Source organism: Artibeus jamaicensis, unplaced genomic scaffold (assembly GCF_021234435.1).
Source record: "Artibeus jamaicensis isolate MK-2021 breed Jamaican fruit bat unplaced genomic scaffold, CSHL_Jam_final contig_463, whole genome shotgun sequence".
NCBI classification, from domain to species: domain Eukaryota; kingdom Metazoa; phylum Chordata; class Mammalia; order Chiroptera; family Phyllostomidae; genus Artibeus; species Artibeus jamaicensis.
Genome location: NW_026521841.1, coordinates 816,013 through 839,877, shown reverse-complemented (window position 1 = coordinate 839,877; position 23,865 = coordinate 816,013). Strand labels below are relative to the sequence as shown.

General features: G+C 41.6%; 1 protein-coding gene and 1 non-coding gene across 15 annotated transcripts in view; both read right to left on the bottom strand.

Annotated features, from left to right (window-relative positions):
- Positions 1-591: 591 nt before the first annotated feature.
- Positions 592-23,865, bottom strand: part of CLASP1 (cytoplasmic linker associated protein 1) — a 284,449-nt gene continuing 261,175 nt past the window's right edge. For all 14 annotated transcript variants that reach the window (XM_053666530.1, XM_053666542.1, XM_053666529.1 and 11 more), the window contains 3 exons: positions 15,935-16,141; positions 14,431-14,547; positions 592-3,677 (listed from right to left, as the gene is read on the bottom strand). In XM_053666530.1, coding sequence (XP_053522505.1) covers positions 3,591-3,677; positions 14,431-14,547; positions 15,935-16,141 — 411 coding nt within the window. In that variant the 3' untranslated portion in view covers positions 592-3,590. The remainder of the gene's footprint in view (positions 3,678-14,430; positions 14,548-15,934; positions 16,142-23,865) is intronic.
- Positions 7,149-7,279, bottom strand: LOC119049375 (small nucleolar RNA SNORA51). The gene has a single exon (XR_005082509.2). It is a non-coding gene; the product is annotated as a small nucleolar RNA SNORA51 (small nucleolar RNA).

The following is a 23,865-nucleotide window of genomic DNA, read 5'->3' as shown; positions in this document are numbered from 1 at the left end:
AACTGGGATTTGAACCAGGTGTTTGTGATATGTATCACTTTGTGGTCACGTTAAACAGGTAGTAAACAATTGGCCACTGGGGAAAGGAGGCTCAGAGTCATAGAAAATGCGATCCTTGAAACGTATATAGAACACAATGTAAAATTCAAAATATTTAAATACAAGTCTTCAAAGAAATGATCGGTGCTCCTGGTGGGGTGCAGGTGTTTCTCCGAGGAACAAAGCCCTGCCAGCTGTCAGGTGGCCCCTTTCAAGCCCTTTCCCAAGGTCCAGTTGAAGACCTACCTGCTCTCAACACAGGCTGGTCTGACATTCTGGAAACTAATGTCCTCCCTGCTCAGATAAGAAAAGGGGCCAGACACGGGAGGCCCCCTGCTCATGCACCTCACCATGTTTTCATGCCCAAACATTCCACCCCACAGTGCACACAGCAGCACCCAGCACTCCAGTTGGGTACTACAGCTCCTTAGAGTTGGACCTGTTTCCATTATGAGAAAGAGCCTCCTTGGATTCTTTATAGATGTGGCCATGCTCTGATGTCAGGGAGATGGGATAAGCTATCTACAGAGCACAGTAATGAAAAAGACTGTGTCAAAGCAGGAAACTGAATTGTTTTATTTATTCTAGGGCAAACTCAAAAAAGTGAATTTTTTTTCTTTTTTAGCAAATCCTAGCACATTATTAACAAAAAAATCTGTACATTTGCCATGATACACTTGAAAGTGAAACAAATAAGATATAAATACAGATATGGATGTAATAGAAAAAGCCAAAAAAAAAATAACCCCAAACGAAAACCAAACAAAACCCCAAAACAAAAATCCAACATGGGGTCTGGGGACCATGCGTGTAAACATAGTGCTGACAAAACTGCTTCAGTGGCTGACATTTTTCAGAGCATTTCTTTTTTCATTTCCAAACATCATTATTAGCCAAGTCCTGTGGGATCTAAAAAGTTTTTATTTGCTGTTCTTTGATGTGTATTATGCTTGATAAATAAAGGGCAACGGGGAAAGAAAAAAGATGACATAAGTCTGCTGCATTACCTGCGCAGGGAATTGGTGAGCAAGTAATGGGTGCTGCGTCCTGGAGCACATGGTATACTAAGGACTGCTGGCATGCCCTTGCCCTCAACCTGTGGAACAAACCATGGTCTCAAGGGAGGGCAGCAGTTTGAAGGAGAGCAGGAGCTGGACCATGTGGCCCCAGTGGTGGGTTCAGGTGGGTTTCTGGGGGCCCACCTGGTGAACAGGGGAGACAAACCCAGCTTTGGGTGCTTTGCTTTTTGTGTCCCGTTGTCTCATGTGGACAGGTGCCCTGCAGGGAAGCGGCCAGGGAGCTGCAGCCGTCAGGATTCCGAGGGTGGCAGGCACAGCCTCTTTCTGTGAGGTGGCAGCAGCATGCAAATCTCCTTAGTGGCAGGCAGCAGTTTGATTGTGGCCAGGAGACCTGTGAGTGATTGTAGTCAGGGACTGAAGGTCAGGCAAGTGACATTTAAAGTGAGCCCTTTGTGAGTACTACAAGGACATCCGACAATGTTCAAGATTCTTCCCAACTACAGGCAGGTGCTATGGTGATCTCTGAGTCACAGTTGAAAGAGAAAAGTCCTTCCGAATGTATTAGGCATAAAAGAACTCATAAATAACCTAGCCAGAATCAACATTTGTACAACAGAGTAATGAAAAGACGCTCTGCTCTGACTCACTTGTAGAGTGTAAAAAAAGTCCCATTAGTGAAATATTAACAAATAGTATTTATCAACAAAAGTAAGGCCTGGTCCTGCTGTGTTCTGAGCCAAACATAAGCCAGTCATATTCAACCATGGTACTCCCTACAAGTGCAAGATGCCCCCTACTCCCCCACAGTGAAGGAACCCTGGCTTCACTGTTCCTGGACCTTCATTTTTAGTGTCTATTTCCAAATAAACTATCTAAAATAAAATGTGAATGAAAATAAGTTATGTTTGCTACACTGTCTTTCGTAACTTCCAACATCACCGCTGGAGGGTCAGAGAAGAGAAGAGGGAGGGGTGCCTGTGGAGGTCAGAGGTGAGAACCATAAAAATCTCTGCTTCTCACTGCTGGCAGTGAAGGGACTCTGCCCTGAAACAGCAAATGCCTCATCAAAATTAATACCAGAATAAGCATTTTCCTTATGTACAAATCACTTCAATTTAGAGGCTCTGAAATAAAGTAGCAAAAGACCCAGAAATCTTCATGATTGCAACAGGAATTTCCATTTGGCTTTAAGAATTTTACTCCAAACTTATTTAACCAGACTTTAAATTAATAATTTGAAGCAATATACCCTCACAAAACTTTTATGAGTAGTTACTGAAAAAAAAAAAAAAAAAAGGAAACCCTAAAATTGAATTTCAAATCCTGTTTTTCAGCAATTTGTCACTCACCATAATTACTTTTTCCTTAAACAATGATTATTTCAACAGATGATCAAGGAAGTATTTCAGTCCATAAAAAAAAATAATAATAATACTGCCGATACCTGGTCTCTCTAGACTTTTCTCTGTCTGATCTTAGTCCCAAATGAAATAGAGAAGTGAAAATTGAGATGGCATTACAGTTGCCATTTACCAGATTAAATGAAAACATTTTAGAATTGAGCAGCTTAATAGGCAAAGGCCGGAGGAGAGAAAAGAAGCAGCCAAGTCAGAAAGACCAGGAACCAGGATCATGAGAGAAGCCCTGTAAAACTGTGTTTCCTTAAGACCTTGGTAGTAAAACAAACTTCTCATATCTTCTATGCTTCATGATATGCCATTTGAGGTATCCACTAACTGATGCTACTAATATCCTGTCATTTTTGTGTTTGGATATAAACTTGAAGAAGTCTTCTAAGTAGAAGCTCTGTGGTGAGGAAACAATCCCAGAACTGTTCAGGGGGGCTGGGAGCCTGACCTGGAAGGAGATGGTGGGGATGCCCTTTCAATAAACTAAAGTGAGGGCAGTCAGCCTTCAGTCTAGATAGTATAAGCAAAATTCCAGGCTTGTTAAAACCTGGAACTGGAGAGCATTTTCAGGCTCTTCTCCATTTCTTGCCAAGATGTGACTCATATTACTAGTAGGTCTCAACATACAATTTAAAGACATACAACCAACCCTTTCATGGTGTCAGCTGTGATTGGGTGGGGGTGTCATCTGCCCCATACAGACTATATCCAGAACCAAGCAGGCTAAGATGACAGAGAGACATAAATCGACACACTCTCAACTCTGTTAACTAAAGGGAAAACTACTTCCAATTCAGCATTGACTAGAGGGCTCTCTGACTTTTGTAAACTGCACCCACACCCATGATTTTATGATCTCAGTAGGCTGTAGAAGACATGTATGGCTCTTCATTTCTCATTCCTTTTGTTTTGTACGAAGACTGCACAACAGGCCTTGCTTCCTTTACATTCAATACCAGTAAGATTATACACAAAAGGTGGAAGGGACCAAAATACTGATTGTAATAAATATTTGCGGGCCTTCTTGTCCCGCCGCCCAGGCAGCCTCGGAAGGGGAGGGTGGGGAAAGGTCTCTGAGAGGCACCACCGATTGTTCTAGGGCAACAGGGACTCTGGCGTTCCACTAGCTGTGTGTGGAGACATCGGAGGAGGAGCTGCTGTTGCTGTTCGTGGTCTGGGCCCTCTTTATATATAAGTTTAGTAGCTTCATCTGCAAAGAGAAGATATAACTGGATTAGCAGGAGGAAAAGCAATCAGGAAGTAGAAAACGGGGGAAAAACCCCAGGTGACAATAAGAAAACAGTAACAGTATGTCCCTTAATTGAGAAATTCATTATACAAACATTTACAGAGTGTCTACTACTCATCTGACACATCCACATGCACCAGGGCCACAGAGATAGGAAGAAAGCCAGACTCTAGAAGAGAGGGCAACGCAGAACGTCACTACAAAAGGAAGAGCTCCTTGGAGAAAGGTACATGAGGAGCAGATCTACACATTTCAGGGCACTGAAGCCAATGGCTCCATCCAAGCTAGTGGGAAAAGCAGGGTACAGACCATGCTCCACAGGGCTAAGGTAATTAAGCCAAAGTTACAGATCAAATTTTCTACCCTTCACACCTTTGCTGAAGCTGTTCCTTCCACCTGACACACCTTCTGTTTCCATCCCCATTTCTGCCTAGTGAAACCAACTGAAGCACTGTGACATCTCAGGTCTATCTTCAAGGCCACCTCCAGGCAGCTGTCTCTCACCTGCACATTTGGATGCAATCATTCCTTCCATTCCACTCTCGTGGTACTTTTACCCCTGCTGTGACTTGGCATATGCAACTTCGTGCTACAGATGGCAGTGCTCCTCACTCTTTCTGGCAGGATTAGACCTCCCAGACACTGTGTCACTAAAGTACAGCCCTTCCCATGGGGGCACAGCTTTACAATGAAAGGGCTTTCCTGGCTGAGACCTCATCTGCTTTTAACTTAAGTCCCCTTGAACCCTCAAGATAAGAAAAAGAGCGTGCAACACAGTAGGTTTTCAAATATTTGTGGAATGCCACTAAGGTAATGTTATGTTGATGATCTTCCAAATCATATTAATAAACAGCTTTGCAGAAGCAGAATGCCCATAAAAATCTATTTGACACACAACTTGTAAAATTAAGGGAATTATAAAATATTTACTATCCACAGCCTTTTTACCTGCCTGGTTCCAAAAGGCTATGTAGTTGAGACAATTATCAGGCAGCCCAGGGGAAGAGGAGCTGATCTGTAGGGGCCCATGAAGAGGTGCTCAGGGTGGTGCACACAAAAAAGAAAGGCCCGCTGATGACCAGTTGGAACAGGAAGAGCAACCGAAAAGAGCTCCTAACAGAGGTGAAGTCTCTCTGCTCCTCATGCCCCAGGTGCTATGTCATATACGAGTACAAAGACTAAAATGTACAGACACATTGTGGGTTTTCCACAAAGGGAGCCTGTAGTGAGCACCCTGGAGCTTGATGCTTTTATTCAACAGTCCATCTCTGATGTCTCCCTAAGCCGTACCTGCAGTGCTGTCTTACTCTTTTCATCTGCAGTGGACTGTGTCATGTTAGTTTACATTCCCCGTCTTTCAAAATATTAAAACTTTTCATATTATGTCAGTGCTATGATAAAAAGTACCATCATTTTAGACAAAGGTTTGAATGCTCTGAAGTTCAGTGTAATACCTCCAGGGCCAGCCAGGGTCAAGGGAAACCCTGGCACAATAGACAAAACACTGGCCTGAGGCTCAACAGATCAGCAAGTTCTAGAACCAACTCCACACTAACTAGTTATGTGACCTCAGGCAAAACATTTTCTGAACCTCAACTTCCCCACCTGTTAAATGAAGAGCAGTAATACTTCCAAGGTGGCTTCTGTAGCTCCTTGTTAAGAAAATGTGTCCGCTAAACAGCCCTCTCCTATTCCTATGTGAGTTGTTCCCCTTGTTTCTTCCTGTGTTTCCTCCGTTTTCCCTCCTATGCAGCTCACCCCTATCTGGCCAAGTCCAGCCCTGTTTGGTCCCACTTCCCTCAAGGAGTCTCTCCCTTTCCTCCTGCTCCAATGGGCCCATGGCTCAGCCATCACATGCCGGTCATGCTTGGGTTACTGTATGTTTCCCTGTGTACCAGTCCTGTCCCCCAGCTTTATATTATGCTACTTTAGGGCAGGATGAGTTTTTGCTTTTCCCACATGCCTTGGCATACTGTAGTGAATAAAGCAGGACCCTAACACATCCTTGAGGAATCAAAGAGTTTTTAAAAAGAAAAAACTATCTAGAAAACAAGATAGTTTCATTTCTATGAAAGGCCACTTAAAAACGAGTTACTAAATATTGTTTTACTTATTTACAACTCAGAACCAACAGTGCATCCACCTAGTCAAGTCCAGAATATAACTGCAAATACAAGGAAAAGATAACAATGTGCACATGTTTAACAGTCTACAAGGAGCTCTTACAATGACGGTCACTTTGAGCCTCACAGAACCCTTTTGAGGCAGGTAGAACAGGTACTTTACAAATGAAAAAGCTGGGGATCAGAAAGCATGTGCATGTGATGGTAAGAATTAAAATTAGACTAACTTTAGAATGTCAAATGCAATCCCCACAGTGACCACCGAAAACAGCTATAGACACAGAAGGCAATGAGAAGGCAATTAAAATATTTCAGTACAAAAAGAAAACAAACACAAAATAAGACAGAACAGAAATAAACAAAACAGAAATATAAAAGAAAATCAATGAAACCATTGATTCTTTGGAAAAAAAAATCAACAAAATTGACAAAATGAGGGACAATAAAAGCTTAAGGCATACAGAAAAAAAAAACACCAAAATGGTAAGAAGTCTCTCTCCTTTATCAGTAGTTACTTTAATTGTAAATGGGTTAAACTCTACAACCAAAGGGCAGAATGGATAGAAAAAACATGACTCAACAACTATATGTTGTATGCAAAAAAAAAAAAACTCACTTTAGAGCCAAAGACACAAATAGAATGAAAGTAAAAAGGTGGAAAAAAGATATTCCATGCAAACAGTAACCAAGAGCAGAGGGGTAGTTATACTAATATCAGGTGAAATAGACTTTAAATAAAAAAGGTTACAGGAGAAAAAGAAGGACATTATAAATGTCCTTATTAGCAAAGGACAAATTAACAAAAGATCAATACAGCAAAAACATAATTATAAACATTTATGCATCTAATAACATGACATCAAAATATATAAAGCAAAAATTGACAGAATTAAAGGGAGAAACAGTTTTACAATAACAGTTGGAGATTTCAATACCCCATTCTTAATAATGGAAAGAACCAGAAAGAAAATAAGTAAGGAAATAATGAGACTTGAACAACACAATAAGCCAACTGATCTAACAGATACACAGAATGTTCTACCCAATAAGAGAATATACATTCTTTTCAAGTGCTCATAGGACATTCTCCAGGATAGACTATATGTGAGGATACAAATCAAATCTCAACAGATTCTTTTTTTTACTTTTCTCTCTCTCTTTCTTTCTTTCCTTCTTTCCTTCTCTCTTTCATCTATTTATTAGAGAGAGAGAGAGAGAGAGAGAAAGAGAGGGAGGGAGAAAGAGGAAGAAACACTGATTTGCTGTTCCACTTATTTATGCATTCATTGGTTGCTTCTTCTTCCCCCCCCCATGTTCCCCTATTCACAATACAGACCAGGCAAAGGGCCTGAGCTGCGGTGTATATGGGGTGGGTTTACTCTGCCTCTCTTTCTGTACAGGAGATATAAGAACACAGCCTGCGGTAAGAACCAGAAGGCCAGATTGGTTGATTCTTGTATGTACCCTGACTGGGGACTGAACCTGCAACCTTGGCATTATCGGGACAATGCTCTAACCAACTGAGGTACCAGGCTAGGGCCTCAACAGATTTTAAAAGACAAATAGCATGCAAAATATCTACACTGTCCACAATGAACAAAGTTAGACATCAATAAGGAAAAAAAAATACACAACCTCAAATCTGTAGAAATTGAACAACACACTTTTAAACCACAAATGGGTCAAAGAAAAAAAATCACATAGGCAATTAGAAAATACCTTGAAACAAATTAAATCACAACATACCAAAACTTATGCACCAAAAGCAGTGTAAAGAGGGATATTTACAACACTAAATGCTTATATTAAAAAGTATTCCATATCAACAACATAATTTTACATCTTAAGGAACTAGAAAAAGAATAAACTAAACCCCAAAGCTAGCTGAGTGAAGGAAATAATAAATATTACAGTAGAAATAAGTAACCAGAATAAAAAACAAAATCAATGAAACCAAAAGTTCATTCTTTGAAAAAAAAATCAAAATTGACAAAACTTTAGCTAAGTGGACTAAGAAAAAAAGAGAGTATTCAAATTACTAAAATCAGAAATCAATGTGTGGACATGACTACTGATTCTACAGAAATCAAAAGATTATAAGAAAATACTGTAAATAATAGTCCGCCAAGAAATTAAGACAATTTCCTAGAAACACAAAACCTACCAAGACAGAATCATGAAGAGAATGACTGCACAGAACTACAACAAGTAAGGAGGTTAAATAGTAATAAAAGATCTCCTGACAAAGAAAATCCCTGGACCAGATGGCTTCACTTCAAATGTTCTACCAAACATTTAGAGAACTAACACAATCCTCCTCAAATATTTCCAGAAAACTCAAGAGAAAAGAGTACTTTGAAACTCATGCTATGAGGTTGACACTGTCCTGGTACTAAAGCCAGACAAAAAAGGCATGACAAGAATAGTACAGATCCTTTATGAACATTCATGCAAAAATCTGCAAGAAAGACTAACAAACTGTTTTCAACAGCATATTAATAAGCTTATATACAAAACAACCAAGTGGGATATATTCCTGAAATGCAAAGATGATTCAACATATGAAAATTTATCAACAGTATACATCATACTAACGAAATGAAGAAAACACACACACAATTATCTCAAAAGCACTTGACAAAATTCAACATATTTTCATGATAAAAGTATTCAACATACTAGAAATAGAAGGAAACTAACTCAACATATCCAAAACTATACATGAAAAGCCCACAGTGAACATTATGCTCAATGACAAAAGACAAAGCTTTTCCTCTAAGATTAGGAAGAAGGCAAGGATGCCACCTTTTACCAATCTATTCCACACAGTACTGTAAGTTTCAGCTAGAGCAATTAGGCAGGAAAATAAATGAAAGCATTCACATTGGAAAGGAAAAATAAAATAATCTTTGTTTGTAGATGACCTTATTTGTAATCCAAAAGATCCACACAAAAAATGTTAAGACTAATAAATTCAGCAAAGTAGCAGCATACAAAAATCAAGGAGCAAAAACCAGTTGCATTTCTATACAGTAACAGTGAAGAGAAAATTAAGAAAAAAATTTCCATTTCTAAAAGCATCAAAAAGAATAAAATACTTAGAAATTAACTGAGTCTAGAATGTGAAAGACTTGTACAGTGGACTATAAAATGTTGCTGAAAGTAATTAAAGACACATATAAATAAAGAGACATCTGATGATCACAGATTGGAAGACAATATTGTTAAGATGTCAATACTACCCCCAAAGCTATCTAAAGTCAATAAATATCAAAATCCCAATGAGGTTTTTGCAGAAATGAAAAATAAATTCTAAATTCATATGGGTTTTCAATAAACTCCAAATAGCCAAATGATCTAGAAAAAGAACAAACTTGAAGGATGCACACTTCTGATTTCAGCACTTATTACAAAGCTACAGTAATCAAAATAGTGTGCTACTGTGATAAAGACAGACATATAGATCAATGGAACAGAACAGGCAGCCCAGAAATAAATGCTCATATATGTAGTTGAAAGATTTTTGACAAGGGTACCAAGACCATTCAATGAAAAAAAGGGTAGTCTTTTCAATAAATAGTATTGAGAAAACTAAATATCCATAAGCAAAACAATGCAGTTAGACCTTCACCTAACACCTATAAAAATTAACTCAAAATGGATTAGAGACCTGCATGTAAGAGCTAAAATTATAAAACTCATAGAAGAAAACCAGGCAAAAGCTTCACAACACTGAATCTGGAATGATTTCTTGGGTGACACCAAAGGAAGAGCAACAACAAAAAATAATAGACAATTGAACTCCATGAAAATTTAAAAATTTTGTGCATGAAAAGACAAGAAATTAATACCTAGAATGTACAGTGAATTTCTGAAACTCAACAACAAAAAATAACCCAAATCAAAAATATAAAAAAACCTGAACAGACATTTCTCCAAAGAAGATAGACAAGTGGCCAAGGAGCTTATGAAAAGATTCTCAATGCACCAATCATTAACAAAATGCAGAGGACTTCTGGCCAAGATGAAGGCATAGATAGATACATTTTACCTCCTTCCACAACCAAAAGAAAGATAATAACAAATTTAAAAACAAAAAATAACCAGAAATGTCAGAAAACTGAACTGTTTGGAAGTCTGAAAAACATGTAATTAAAGAAGAAACATTCATCCAGACTGGTAGGGGGGCAGACATGGACAGCTGGGGTGGAGAGGACTCACAGCAAAGCGGTGGCTGGAGGACCATGCCAGGCAGTGGCTGGCAGACCTGGAGGTCCCATATTTGCATTCGAATAAACTGGGAGGAACAACTGGGGATCGAGACAGACTGTGCAACCCAGGGTTCCAGTGCCAGGAAATAAAGCCTCAAAACCTGTGACTAAAAAAATAACCTGTAGGGGTTGAGATGGCAGGAGAAAACTCCCAGCCTTACTACAGTTTGCTGGAGAGACCCACAGGGTCCTAGAATGTACACAAACCCACTCACCCAGGAATCAGCACCAGAAGAGCCCAATTTTCTTGTGGGTAGCAAGGAAAGTGACTGAAAGTCAGCCGAGAATCAAGCAAGCAGCACTGTTCCCTCTCGGACTCCTTCCCCCGACATAGCACTACAATGCAGCAGGTGGGCTGCCCCACCCTGGTGAATAACTAAGGGTCTGCCCCTTGCTACGTAACAGGCACCCCAAGACAAAAAAAATATGGCCCTAATGAAAGAACAGCTCAAAGCTCCAGAAAAAAATATAACTTAAGTGATGATGAGATAGCCATCACCTATCAGATGAACAGTTCAAAACACTGGTAATCAGAATGCTCACAGAAATGGTTAAGTATGGTCACAAGATAGAGGAAAAGGTGAAGGCTATGCAAAGTGAAATAAAGGAAAATGTACATGGAATCAATAGTGATGGGAAGGAAACCAGGACTTGAATCAACAGTTTAGAGAAGGAAGAAATAAACATTCAACCAGAACAGAATGAAGAAACAAGAATTCAAGAAAAATGAGGAGGCTTAGGAACCGCTGCAACGACCTTAAATGTTCCAACATCTAGATCATAGGGGTGCCAGAAGGAGAAGAGGAAGACCAATAAATTGAAAATTTATTTGAAAACATAATGAGGGAGAACTTCCCTGAACTGGCAAAGGAAATAGACTTCCAGGAAGTCCAGGAAGCTCAGAGAGTCCCAAAGAAGTTGGTAGGCACAAAATAGACAGAGGGAGGTGAAGAATAGTGTGGGAAATGGAGAAGCCAAAGAACTTACACATATGATCCTTGGACACGAACTAAGGTGGAGAAATGATGGTGGGGGTGATAGCAGGGTGGAGGGGAATAAAGGGGAGAAAAAAATGGGACAACTGTAACAGGATAATTAATAAAATACATATTTTTAAAAATGCAAATCAGCCCTGGCTGGGTGACTCAATTGGTTGGGGCATTGTTCTGTACACCGAAAAAGTTGCAGGTTCGATCCCCAGTCAGGGCACATACCTAGGTTGAAGGTTTGATCCCTGGTAAGGGTGTGTAAGGGAGGGAGCTGATCAATGTTTCTTTTTCACAAACAAACAAAATATCCTTGGGTGAGGATTAAAAAGTTTAAAAAAGAAAGAAAATACAAATCAAAACAAGATACCACCTCATACCAGTTGTTAGGATGACCACTATCAAAAAAAAAAAAAAAAAAAAAGTAAGTGTTGGTGAGGATGTGGAGAAACTGGAACCCTTGTATGCTGTCAGAGGGAATGTAAAATGGTGCAGTTGCCGTGGTAACCAGTTTGGCAATTATGATACAGCAATTCCCCTCCTGATATATACCCAAAAGAATTGAAAGTAGGGTCTCAAAGAGATACTTATACACCCATGTTCATAGCAGCATTATCCACAATAGCCAAAAGATGTAAACAACCCAACTGTGCATTACTGAAAAATGAATAAGCAAAATGTTTTATGTACAACAAACAGAACATTATTATTCAGCCTTAAAAAAGGAAGTAAATTCTGATACACATACTACAAAATAAGCCAGCCACAACAAGATTGATGCTGTGTGATTCTACTTTTATGAGGCACCCGAGTAGTCAAATTCAGAGAGATAGAAAGTAGAGTGGTGGCTGCCAGAGGCTTGGGGAGGGAGATAGTGAGTTACTACTTAATGAGTAGAAATTCAGTTTTTCAGGATGAAAAGATCTGGAGATGGATGGCAGCAATGACTGCACAGCAATGTGAATGTACTCAGTGTCAATGAACTGTATGCTTAAGATGGGTAAGATAGAAAGTATTATTTTATGTGTATTTTACCACAGTAAAAAATAAATAGAGAAAAAGAAGATAAAAGAAAGCTTGCTTGGGGTCATACAGCTAGTAACTGGGGGTCAGAAACTAAAATGCAGGCTGTCTGACCCCAAAGCTAGTGTTGCTGCTATGGCAATGAAACGTTTCTCAAAACGTACCCACAGGTTCCTTCCCTATCCCTGCATATAGCCTGTCTCCACAGAACATATCATTTATTAACCTCGGTTAAGTAGAGGGTTCTCATAGACCTGGTCACACAGGGAAACAGGAAGCTGCTTGATTCTCTTTATTTCTAGACTAGGAGACTGACCTAGCACTGTGTTCTGTCAGCTACCCACCCCCACTTTTTTTTGGAGGGGGAGTTGGTTAATTGTTGTAGAAGATGTGTATTTGAGTCTACAAAGTTCAAATTAACATACTGGAATTGGCACATCTACACACTGTAATGGCTACATGAATTGAGCTACCAAACCAGAAAGGCGTTAAGGCCAGGCCCTTAAGCCCTGACTGAAGTTGTATAATTACCAGGGGAGGGGGAAGTACTGACTCCTGATCAGGACATGGGCTCTGTACCCAGGGCTACCACTGAGAGGGGCAGCAGCAGGACTGACTGAAAAACAGGGATGGGAGCACACCTGTATTTTTTCAGTTCCTTATCAAAAAGGGTCAAATGAGATGACAGGACAGTAAAAAGTGCCAGACAAAACCAAGGTCTAATATTAATCTTGGTTGAATTTTCTATTTTAGAGATCTTACTCCCTTTCTGAATATTGTCTTCTAGGTCTTCACTACAGCCAGGAACCACTTGCAAATCCCTGATGGAAGCAAGGTTAGGAGGGTTCCTGGCCTAGCACACTGCTTGTGACCCTTCACTCAGCACTCTCAGAATGTGGTCAGGAAAGGAATCAATTAGGAGGCTTTGTAGGAGCAGAGAAGGAAAGGAGAAACTGAAAATGGAATCAGAAGCAGTAGTCACAAATCACTTTGTGCACTGCATCTACATCTGCTTCACTCACATCCTCTAACCTCGACGTTTATTTCTGTTTGCAAGGAGAAGGGTTCTCAACTAGGGGCCATTCTATTCCCTAGGGGATATCAGGTCATGTGTGGTGACTTTAGTGAATCACAACTGAGGGGTAGAGTGTGCTCTTGAAATACACAGGTGGCAGTCAAGGATGCTGTTAAATTTCCTACAATGGACAGGGCAATGCTCCCCCCCAACAGTGGCCTGAAGTTTCAACAGTGCTGAAGGTCCTATAAGCTATGCTCTGGATCAAGGCAGGCAAAGTCAGCTTTGCTCAGACTCTGGGAATGAAGACTCACACACTGTGATGCTCACCAACTATGCCAAAAGAATAACTCTATTTGAAAAGATATGGGGCACCACCTGCTGGTTCCTTCTCTTACAAGAAGCAAGGTCAGGCACTTCTAGCTTTGTGTTTTTTTAATCACACCACTACCAGGGCACTAGATAACTCCAGGCTTATGCAATTCCCCTGCAGGCAGTCTCCAGAGGGAGCTCTTCACAGAGTTCCCCAAGGCCCACCCAACCTCCACCCCGTGGGAACTGAGGCCCCTGCCTCCCACCATTGCCTCTTCTGCCAGAGCTGGAAGGTTTCTACCTGCCCTAATGTGGCAGGTTCATCAGATCTGAGTTTATTTTTAAGCCAATAAGCACTCTAGCCGCTTCCATTTTTCAATGAGCCAATGATCCTTTTGTTCTACTTTCTGCCTGATTCGAGAATACTCTTAAAGAAACATGAGGGGCAGCATACTGAGTTAAAAAATCCTGGGTTCAGGAGTAAAATCACTGTGTGTCCTTGGACCAGTTAAATGCAGGATGACTGTTCTTACCCACAGGGATGTTGTCATGAATAAATAAGTCAACAAATACAAAGTGCAGAGAACAGTGCCTGATACCTGGGACTTGGGAGGAACAAGGTGAGAGTCAGATTCATCGTTGTTGATGCCCATGAGAAACCCAGCTCCAACTCAGCAATCTGGTAAACTAGCAGGTAAATTTCCTTTGTGTTTTCTGAGAAAAGACAAACTGGCTTCTAAACAAAGTCACCTTCCCTTTTAGAATAAACTAGAAGCTCAAAGCTGTTTTAAAAACATGAGTTATAACAGATTAGATTGTAATTTAAAGTGACTTAACTATATAGTTGTTGTTTTATCTTTAGAAAAATGCTTTTGGAGAAATGATGAGAAAAACCTGCCTGGAGCCCAGGGCTGTAGACAGGTAATTTATGATAAGCTGGCAGAGCCCAGGTGTGTGTATCAGCTCAGGTAACACTATACATACCTTGCTCCCTGTGAGCTGTGCGAGGTGAGGTTTCAGCTCTTCTCCGATTACGGAATAAATTGCCACTAAGCAAAACACACTGGCCTTCCGCACGCTGCTCTCAGTGTTGTCATACCCCTGCAGGAGTCAGAAGAGGAACACAGAAAGGAGATGAGATCAAATATCTGCTTCATGGTCAATATTTCATCAACAGTTCCACAGATGCCCTTACAGTTCAATCCTGGACTTGTCAAAAACAACCAGGATACAACTTAACTCTGCAACTGAACACACAGAGCTTTCACCCCAGAGAGATGAAAACTTAATAGTGTCAAGAGTGAGCTGGCTCCGGGGCTATGGAAGCAGGAGGCTAGTGAGATGCAGACTGATCTGCCTCTGCACAGGGCATTGCTTTATAATGAACCACCACAGTAGAGTCACTCAAGAAGCATCATGACAGAGACAGAATGAATAAAGGAAATTAAGAGAGAAAAATAACTTGCTTCTTTCTTATTTCTCCCAATGGTGAAACAAATTTCACATGTGAAAATCCCTTTAAGGAAATGAGAACTACATCACTCACTCTTGTGTGCAGTCCCACGGCCTGACATAGTTAGCATTCCTCTACAGGTGGGCCTCAACCTACTCACCAGCCTCATCCCTACCTGACAACAAACAGAACTATTGCTGCTCTCCAAACAGACCCCAGGATTTTTCAGCCTGTTGTGTTGTTCCTTCTGCTTGGAATAACCTAGTCTTCCGCAGCATTCCAAGCCACATGCTTAGCAAGCAGCAGCATTTTATTACATGTGATTCTGATTTCTCCCGACTCTTCCCCACTGAAATTTCTCTCTCTCTCCAGGACCCATCTCTAAAACACCTCACCGATGAGCCCTACTCCTTTTGCTACCTTGACCCAGAAATCACCTTTCCACCTCTGATGTCACAACTCTCAGTTTGCATGTCCCTACAATAACTCAGCACCAGCATCTCTACCTGTCTCTATGGCTGTATTGTGTCCCAGATTATGCTGAAAATCCCTGAGGCAGGGCCAAACAGTGGAAATCATCTTATTTTCCAAAATCTATCTAACTCAATGCCTCATGCTTAGAAGGGTTTCAATAAACATTTGCATGATATATGACAGCAAGGCCCATTACCTGGTTCTGCACTCCATGGCCCACCTGGCAAGGGCTGAGGCCCACAGATGTGCAATAAGGGTTTGTTAAATTAGAAAGAAACAACAACAACAAAAAGATCAAAATGTGTTTATAGTAAACAGAAAGTTCATTCTGTGACCCACAGTCCTAGGCTGTCAGGAAACCCTTTCTGCTGTCTTCAGGGGAGGGCGGACTAGGAGACAAGAGAAAAAGTGTGAGGTGTCCAAGCCACACAGCTTCCTATGTTCTAAACCACAGGTCAGCACCTGGCTTTCCCCACCTACCATCACTTTAAGCTGGGAAGCTGCACTGTGCCACCTGGACTGTGCCAGCCCCACAGCCCATGCAGGCACCACAAAGCCTACCTGCAGCAAGCCTGGGATGATGTCAACAAGGAGCTGCAGCAAGGATTCCCGCGAGATCCTCTCAACGACCCTCGTCTGCATCTTGATTGCAGCAAGGTTGATGGGGTAGTCGGCTGTCTGGATGATGGGGCAGAGCACCTTGATGCACTGTTCTGGGTGGATAGAGCTTGCCAGGGTGGACGCAGCTTCCTCAGCAGCTCTCACCACCTGAAACACAGGTTCCCAAAAATGAGTGAGCTCCTCATGCCACGAGAGGAGAAAGATGCAGTCACAGTACTGCCTAATTTTGGAGGCCAAGTGACAGACTTCACTTAATGTCTCACAGAAGCCATCACTCCCTCTAGGCAATTTTGTTTAAGAAGTCCCAAGCAAAGTGGTTTAAAGGATAATTTTATAGGAGAATGGGGGACATGAGAAGGCAAGTATATATAGAGGATTCTGGCAAAAACCTTTGAAAAGTGATTTTCTGAGTGCAATTCCTGCCTGACACGCCCCCCTACCCCCTGCCCCATCCCTCCACAGCAGTGGCTGGAGCAGCAGCAGCAGCAGCAGCAGCAACAACATCCTCAGGAACTTGTTAGAAATGCAACTTGTCAGGTTCCACCCAGACCTCCTGAATCAGAGACGGCTGAGCTGGAGCTCAGCAAGCTGTTTTAATAAGCACCTGGGAGATTCTCATATACAGGTAAATATGAGTCTCTGCCATAGAAGATTAGGGCCTGAAAAGAGAAACACTTTCCCATGGCCTTTTGGGCCACCTACAACTGACATAACTGGAGAGAAACCCGGAAGGAAAACCAGAATGACTTCACTACTTATGCTTCCATGGAGATGCCTCATTGCAGAGTGTTGCCCCAAGTAACCTCATCTGTAAAATTGCTTTTCCAGGAGTCTGTGCTCATGATATCACCTCATGGCCAAAGGAGCAGCCTGTGACCTCTGAAGCAATCACAATGCACTGGGACATATGTAATACATGTTCTCTAGGTCACTAGAGACACTCTGTAATCCAGGTAAATGCCTAGTGCAAGACTTCTGCCAAGATGGAGGCATAGGTGGAAACATTGTACTTTCTCGCACAACCACATTTAAAGACAACAAAATTTTAGTAACAAAAAATGCAGGCAAAACATAGAAAACTGAAGGATACAGGAGTCCAACAACAATGAACCCTTCAGCCAGACCACTAAGAGGGGTAGAGCCAGCGACTGGCAGACCGGGGTGCGCAGGAAAACTTGAACAGACCAACTCAGGTGCAAGGGTGGCGGTCGGTGGATCCCAGGCATGGGGTTGCGACAGGTGGACCCACTGAGGGTGCAAGGCGGCAGGGTGATCGAGGCCACACATTCTCCAGCAGATAAATCAGCGAAGGAGCGAGCACTGACACAGACTGCGCAGGCCCTAGCAGCAGGAAGCAGCAGAGCGGACTGCTATTGCTCCCTCTCTGACCCCACCCTAACATACCAGTGACCTGGGTGGCCCTACCCTGATAAACACCTAAGGCTCTGCTCCTCATATGTAACTGGCTCGAACAGACCAAAACATGGCTCAAGAAGAACTCAAAGCCCCAGAGCCCATAATTCTAAGCGACCAAGAAAGAGCCAAACTTTCAGATGCACAGTTCAAAACACTGGTGATCAAGATGCTCACAGAACTGGTTGATTTTAGTCACAAATTAGAGGAACATATGAAGGCTAAACTAATTGAAATGAAGGGAAATGCACAGGAAACCAATACTGATGGAAAGGAAACTGGGACTCAAATCAAAGGAGTGAACCAGAAGGAAAAAAATGACCAAACAGAAAAGGATGAAGAAACAAGAATTCAAAAAAATGAGGAGAGGCTTAGGAACCTCCAGGACATCTTTAAAAGTTCCAATATCTGAATTATAGGAGTACCAGAAGGGGAAGAGAAACAGCCACGAGTGGAAAATTTATTTGAACAAATAATAAAGGAGAATTTCCCCAATCTGGCAAAGGCAATAGACTTTCAGGAAATCCAGGAAGCTCAGAGAATCCCAAAGAAGTTGGACCCAAGAAAGAACACACCAAGGCACATCATCATTACATTAGCCAAGATTAAAATGAAGGAGAGAATCCTAGAAGCAGCAAGAGATAAGGGGACAGTCACCTACAAAGGAGTCCCCAGCAGATTGTCAGTGGATTTCTCAAAAGAGACCTTACAGGCAAGAAGGGGCTGGAAAGAGGTATTCAAAGTCATGAAATCCAAAGACCTACATCCAAGATTGATCTATCCAGCAAAGCTTTCATTTAGAATGGAAGGACAGATAAAGTGCTTCTCAGATAAGGTCAAATTCAAGGAGTTCATCATCACCAAGCCCTTATTCTATGAAATGTTAAATGTTATCTAAGAAAAAGAAGATAAAAAAGATGAACAGTGAAAGGACAGCCAACTCACAGTTATTAACAACCACACCTAAAACAAAAGCAAACTAAAAGGACAGCTAGATCAGGAGCGGAAACATAGAAATGAAGATCTCATGGAGGGTTAGCAACAGGGGAGTGGGAGGAGGAAAAGGGGGGAGAAGGTACAGAAAATAAGTAGCATAGATGGTAGGTAGAAAATAGATAGGGGGGAGGGCAAGAATAGCACGGGAAATATAGAATCTAAAGGACTTGAGACACCTGGTCATAAACTAAAGGGGGGAAATAGTGAGGGGGTGGAGGAGATTGAAGTGGGGGAATAGAACAACTGTAATGGCATAATCAAAAAAGAAAAAAAAAGCCTAGTGCAGAACCCAGAGAAAAGAAAGAACAGAGGGCTTGGACTTATAGAGGTGGAAACAAATCCTGGTCACACCATTCATAGTGCTAACCCCCCATTGCATCATCTGTAAATACAGTTGTCTAACACAGATCATTTGAGGACCAGCATCAATATGTACTAGATATTCAGTAAATGATAGTTACCACTATTAGTGGCAAAGGAATACATATATAAATGATACACAAAGACAACCAGCTATAAACAGGTATGAGTTTTCTTACAAAATGCATGGAACATCTAACCCATTCTCCTAATGCCAGCCCTGGACTGGTCATTCCATCAAATTCTCTGCTCTGTCCTGAGGATTTGTTCTGTTTAGAGAAGCTCTACCTTCCTGAATTCTGAAAGTCACATCTCTTTCTTTTTGGTGATCTTTTGGACTTTCCCTGGGAAGATGAGCTATCTTCTTAAGTCACTGACCAAAGGCCAAGTATCTCATTAAATGAGATCACCCCTCTACCCCATCATCACCTGGCCAGTATACTTATGGACAAGAAGCATATACCCATGAGGGCATACACTGGGATTGTGTATTAATTCTTTCAAGAGCCAAATGGAAACCCAGGTCAGCATGGTTCAAGGGTAAATGCTGTGTACATGTGAGAAGACATGTGTCAGGAACATCCAAGGTTTGTGCTTCCTATATACATAGAAGGTCAGGCTTTGGGGCAAAGCATAGCAGAGAGATAATTTTATTTTAAGAGCCATGTCCTACTCTCAAAAAGCTCATTAAGATTCTTAACTTCAAAGCCTCAGAAATAATTTTTTCTCACCCCTTCTCTCTGCCTTCCATTTATACTTTGTGTGTGCATCCATTCAGCCCTATGTGTCAGGGACTGAGCTGAGTCCACAAAGGGGAGGACAAGGGGTCCCAGGTGCTGCCCTGGGCAGGGTGTGGGTGGTCCATGCACATGGGCAGCATGAGGATGCAAAGGCCCAGATAATGGCAGATGAGGCCACAGAAGCAGGCTGTGCCAAAAGTGGGAGAGTCTGCTACCTGAGGAACTTCTTGATGTTGGCCAGGATTAGATGAAAGAAGGGTGGTGAGGGATGGGAAGTAGAATGAATGTCTGCAGAGGCTTCTCTGGTGTTCTGCGAGAATTCTTCCAGCTCAAGGGTTCTTGGCCCTACAGAGCCATCCCAGCCTGCCTCTGCCTCTTCCACAGCAAGCAAGTAGGTTTGATTTAGGCAGCAATTTCAGCCTTTCCATGCACCTTAATATAAGTGAGCAGACTTCCCTGTCAGCAAGCATTAACTTAGTCACATTTAGGGCACGCCACTCTATTTTACATACACGTGGAAATGAGAGTATTTAAAAGAAACCCACTGCAGTTATTTCTTCTCTTGACAACCCAATCTCCTGCAAAGTGCAGCTTTTTCTACACATGTCCCCCAAAGGTAGAGTGCTGTGGGGCCCTGGTGTATGCACATTACCTTTACCCTCTTACTCCAAGAAAGGAAGCATTCAGGATTGGAGGGGCACATTCTCTACCTATGAGAACAGTGCAGCAGACAAGCCTCAGTTCAAGCTTCTGGCAAGGCACTTAATTGTTCTGAGACACAATTTTTAAAAACTCCAAAATGAGGATTTAAAAATATCTACTTTTACAGTTATTTGGATTAAAAGAGAGAGAACATACAAATGACTGCAGCTATAAAACATGTGATGACTATTAGGTAGGCCTTGCTGAAGCAACAATACTAGAAGTGGGACTTGACAGCGGAGATGCTACCAGGAGGCACAGCAACCAACCTGGGAACTCCAGGTCTGCCACAAAACAGAGCTCTGTCCAGAGGACCCCTCCGACCTGGTCTATTGAATGCTAGTGGGTGTGCTTGCTCCCATGATCTCTCCTAACCTGGTGACCATGTCCATGTTCTTCAATCCAGCATGGAAGGCCAATAAGACCTGGCTTCCGCTGGCCCGCCCAGTTGAATTTTTAGCCCCCTTATCTTCCCACTGTGCCCTGGTAATACTGAGCTGAGGGCATGCCCTGCACCAGGCTCATCTCAGTGCACTTGTCTAATCCCTGCACTCTTCCTGAACGTTGCTCACTTGTGTTCTTCACCCAGCTGGACCAACTCACCCTTCAGGGCCCACTCACATCAACAGAAACTTCAGAAGAGCCTCTGTGCAAACCTTGACCACTGCACTTAAACGTTTTACTGAAACTGTCTCTCCCATTAGACTAAAAGTTCCTTGAAGGCAAGCTCCCATCTTAGCCATCTTTCTATACCTCTCATGCCCAGCACAATCGATCTCCAATATACATTAGGTACTTCATAAATGTCTGTCAGACTAACTTTCCCCTAGTGCATATATTTTTAAAGTGCTCATGACTGGCAAAGTCACCTCTTGGCATGCCTCACTGATCTGCATTCACATGTTCCAACTAAGCAGCTAGCCCAGAAAGAAAGGAGAAAGGCAAGATATCTACAAATGAGCAACATGAGCCTCAGGAAATTCAACTGTACAAAAGTGTCCCATTCAAGGTAACATATGGAAAGGAAGACACAGATCCGTTCTTCAGAAAAAAAGACTTTAGTTCAGGATGGCTTTGCCCAATAATGTTTGAAGAGGAGTATCATATTTCTTAGAAGAGCTCCATCATGCAATGAATTATGTAAGATGAAGGGCTTTTCCTTATCCTCGGTTCATGCATATCATGCACTGAATAAGACCATTCTCTGAAACCGACGCCTTTTGACTGTAAGAAGTCACTGTTCACAAGTATCATGAAACGTACTAGCCAGAAAGCTGAGTAACATTAACTGAGGAAAATTTGGGCCTCAGCTTTTAAACATGGAAATAAAAGGGTCAGAAAATGCTGGATGATTTCACAAATATATCCAAGTTAGAAAACAGTGATGTATAGAAACAGATATTTAAGAGCCCAGCAGGAGATGGGAAGTGGCTCAATGGGTGGAGAGACATAGGCTTTGAAGACAGACTGGGATTCAGATCCCAGCAGTGCCCCTTCACAGTCATGACAGGAAGTGACCGAAAACCTCCTGGAGTACCTCAGGAATGCTATCAGTATTAAACAGACAAGGAAGTAAGTAGCCAGGTTCACAGTGAACACTCTGTCACAAGGTTTCCTTCCTCTCCTCCAGTCTCCCTGTGCCCCACTGTCGTACAGGTTAAAATGAGTTAACCTATAGGAGCTGTTCAGGAAACAGACTGCTTCAGGTCTACTGAGCTCAAACCCAAACCTGAGAACTTCCTTGTATAAAACTCTGGGACTCCTAGATATCACCTGCATGAAGCAGTTAGTCAAAAGTTTCTAACATAAGGTTTTCTGAAAATTAAAAAAAAAAAAAAATGCCAGAAGCTGTACCTCAAGATGCTAATTGTGAAGCACTCTCTTTCACTGAGGTTCAAGAAAGTTTCCCAAGACAGACACTGTTTTCTGGCAAGGAAGGTAGATGTTCTTGACTTCCCTCTATATGCTGACCCCCCCAGTTTTTGGCAAGCTGCCTGAATCAGGGCGAACTTTAGGTTTTGTCCCTGTGTTCTGTGTAACATAAGAAGCAAAGATTATAAGTATAAGCACAGAGACAGCAAAAGTAAACACGGGTAACACAAAGAAAGGAGGACAAGGCCGTTTAGCAGACACAGTGGCCAGAAGACACAAGGATTTCAAAAAGGGCAAGATATAATCATGAGAGACAGCTGGATTAATGTCCATAATCCACTTTGAAGCTATTGAAATTATTCTAATTCTGTTGATTTTGCTATAGTCTGGTTAGAAATATCAGAATTCTTTAATTTCAAAGTTAGTGAAATAATAGTGTCTAGCTAGGAAAAGTATAATTTCTTTATCTAACTTTCTTAAAAAAATGAGGTCATTACTCAGAATACTGATGAATGTTTGCTTAAAGATAAGGTTTCCTTTAGAGCACAGAACCTGTCAAATTTGAATTGCATGTTTTAAGCTTACAAAATTTGATTTGGCCTTGTCACTGATAAATCAGAATAATTGGCTCAGTTAAAAAAAAAAAAAGGATAAGTAAAATAGCAAACAACAATGAACAGAATCAAAGAACTCCTCCCAGTGGGCACACCCAGTTTAGCTCTACAATCCTTTGGGAGTGAAGGAAAAGGCTGGTGCCACCTCCTGGGAAAAGCTGGAAAGACCTTATAAAAACAGCACTGACACCAACTTTTGGTATCCACCCCTGAAGCAGGCAATCATTCAGCTACACTCAGGACCAGTAGGAGGAAGAGAGGGAAGAAAAGCTCCAGGTTCAAAGTCTGGAGATCTTGGGGAAAATTTCTTTTATTTTCTATGCCTCGGTTCCCTCATCAGTAAAATGAGCAGTAGAATTTAAATTAAGAATTTTTACATTATTTTGAATTATAAACCTTACTTTCTACTCATACTTGATTAGTACTCTCCCCTGAAAAATGGACACTCAAAAACTTTAGGAGGTGGACTCTGAATGACACGCGTTCTAACAACACTGCTTTCACATCCTTGTCTGGAAAAGCAGGATTGACAACCTTATCTGTCTCAAATATGTGAAGGCTCTTGGGTGGGAGATTTACTATGTCTTCCCCCTTATAAGGAACTAATTTAGGATGCAAAGGGAAAAAAATACTGAGGAGTCAGAAGGGAATGGGAGACCAGGTGATGGCTGTGTTTCCCAGTCCTGGAGGCTTCTGTTTTACAGCTCTAAAAACTCATGTTTTCCAGCCTAAAGATGACAGCTACCCAGACTCAGCCAAAGCAACAGTCCAAAGATGAAAGCTGTGTTTTCTATTGAAGTTTTAAAGTTAATTTAACGAAACTTAAGTCTTCTTAGATGTATTTAGAGAAATGCAGTTCTATCTGCTTTGTATAAAACTCAAAAACAATTCTATTGAGAATCAGTCTACTTTAATGGAAGAGTATAAAAAATGACAGTATCCTTTGTTTTCCACAATGTCAGCTACCTTTCTCATTTAACTTTAATGTCAGGGCAGGCCTTACAGGCCACAAAGCATCCCTGCTCCTCCAAGTCACCAGTGCATATGAACATTTTAGAGATCCAAAGAACTGTTGTAGTTTGGTCACAAACACACAGCCAGTGAACCGACAAAACCAGGGTGTGCACCCAGGTCTGCAGACTCTAAACTCAAAGACTCTGACATTAAAATAACA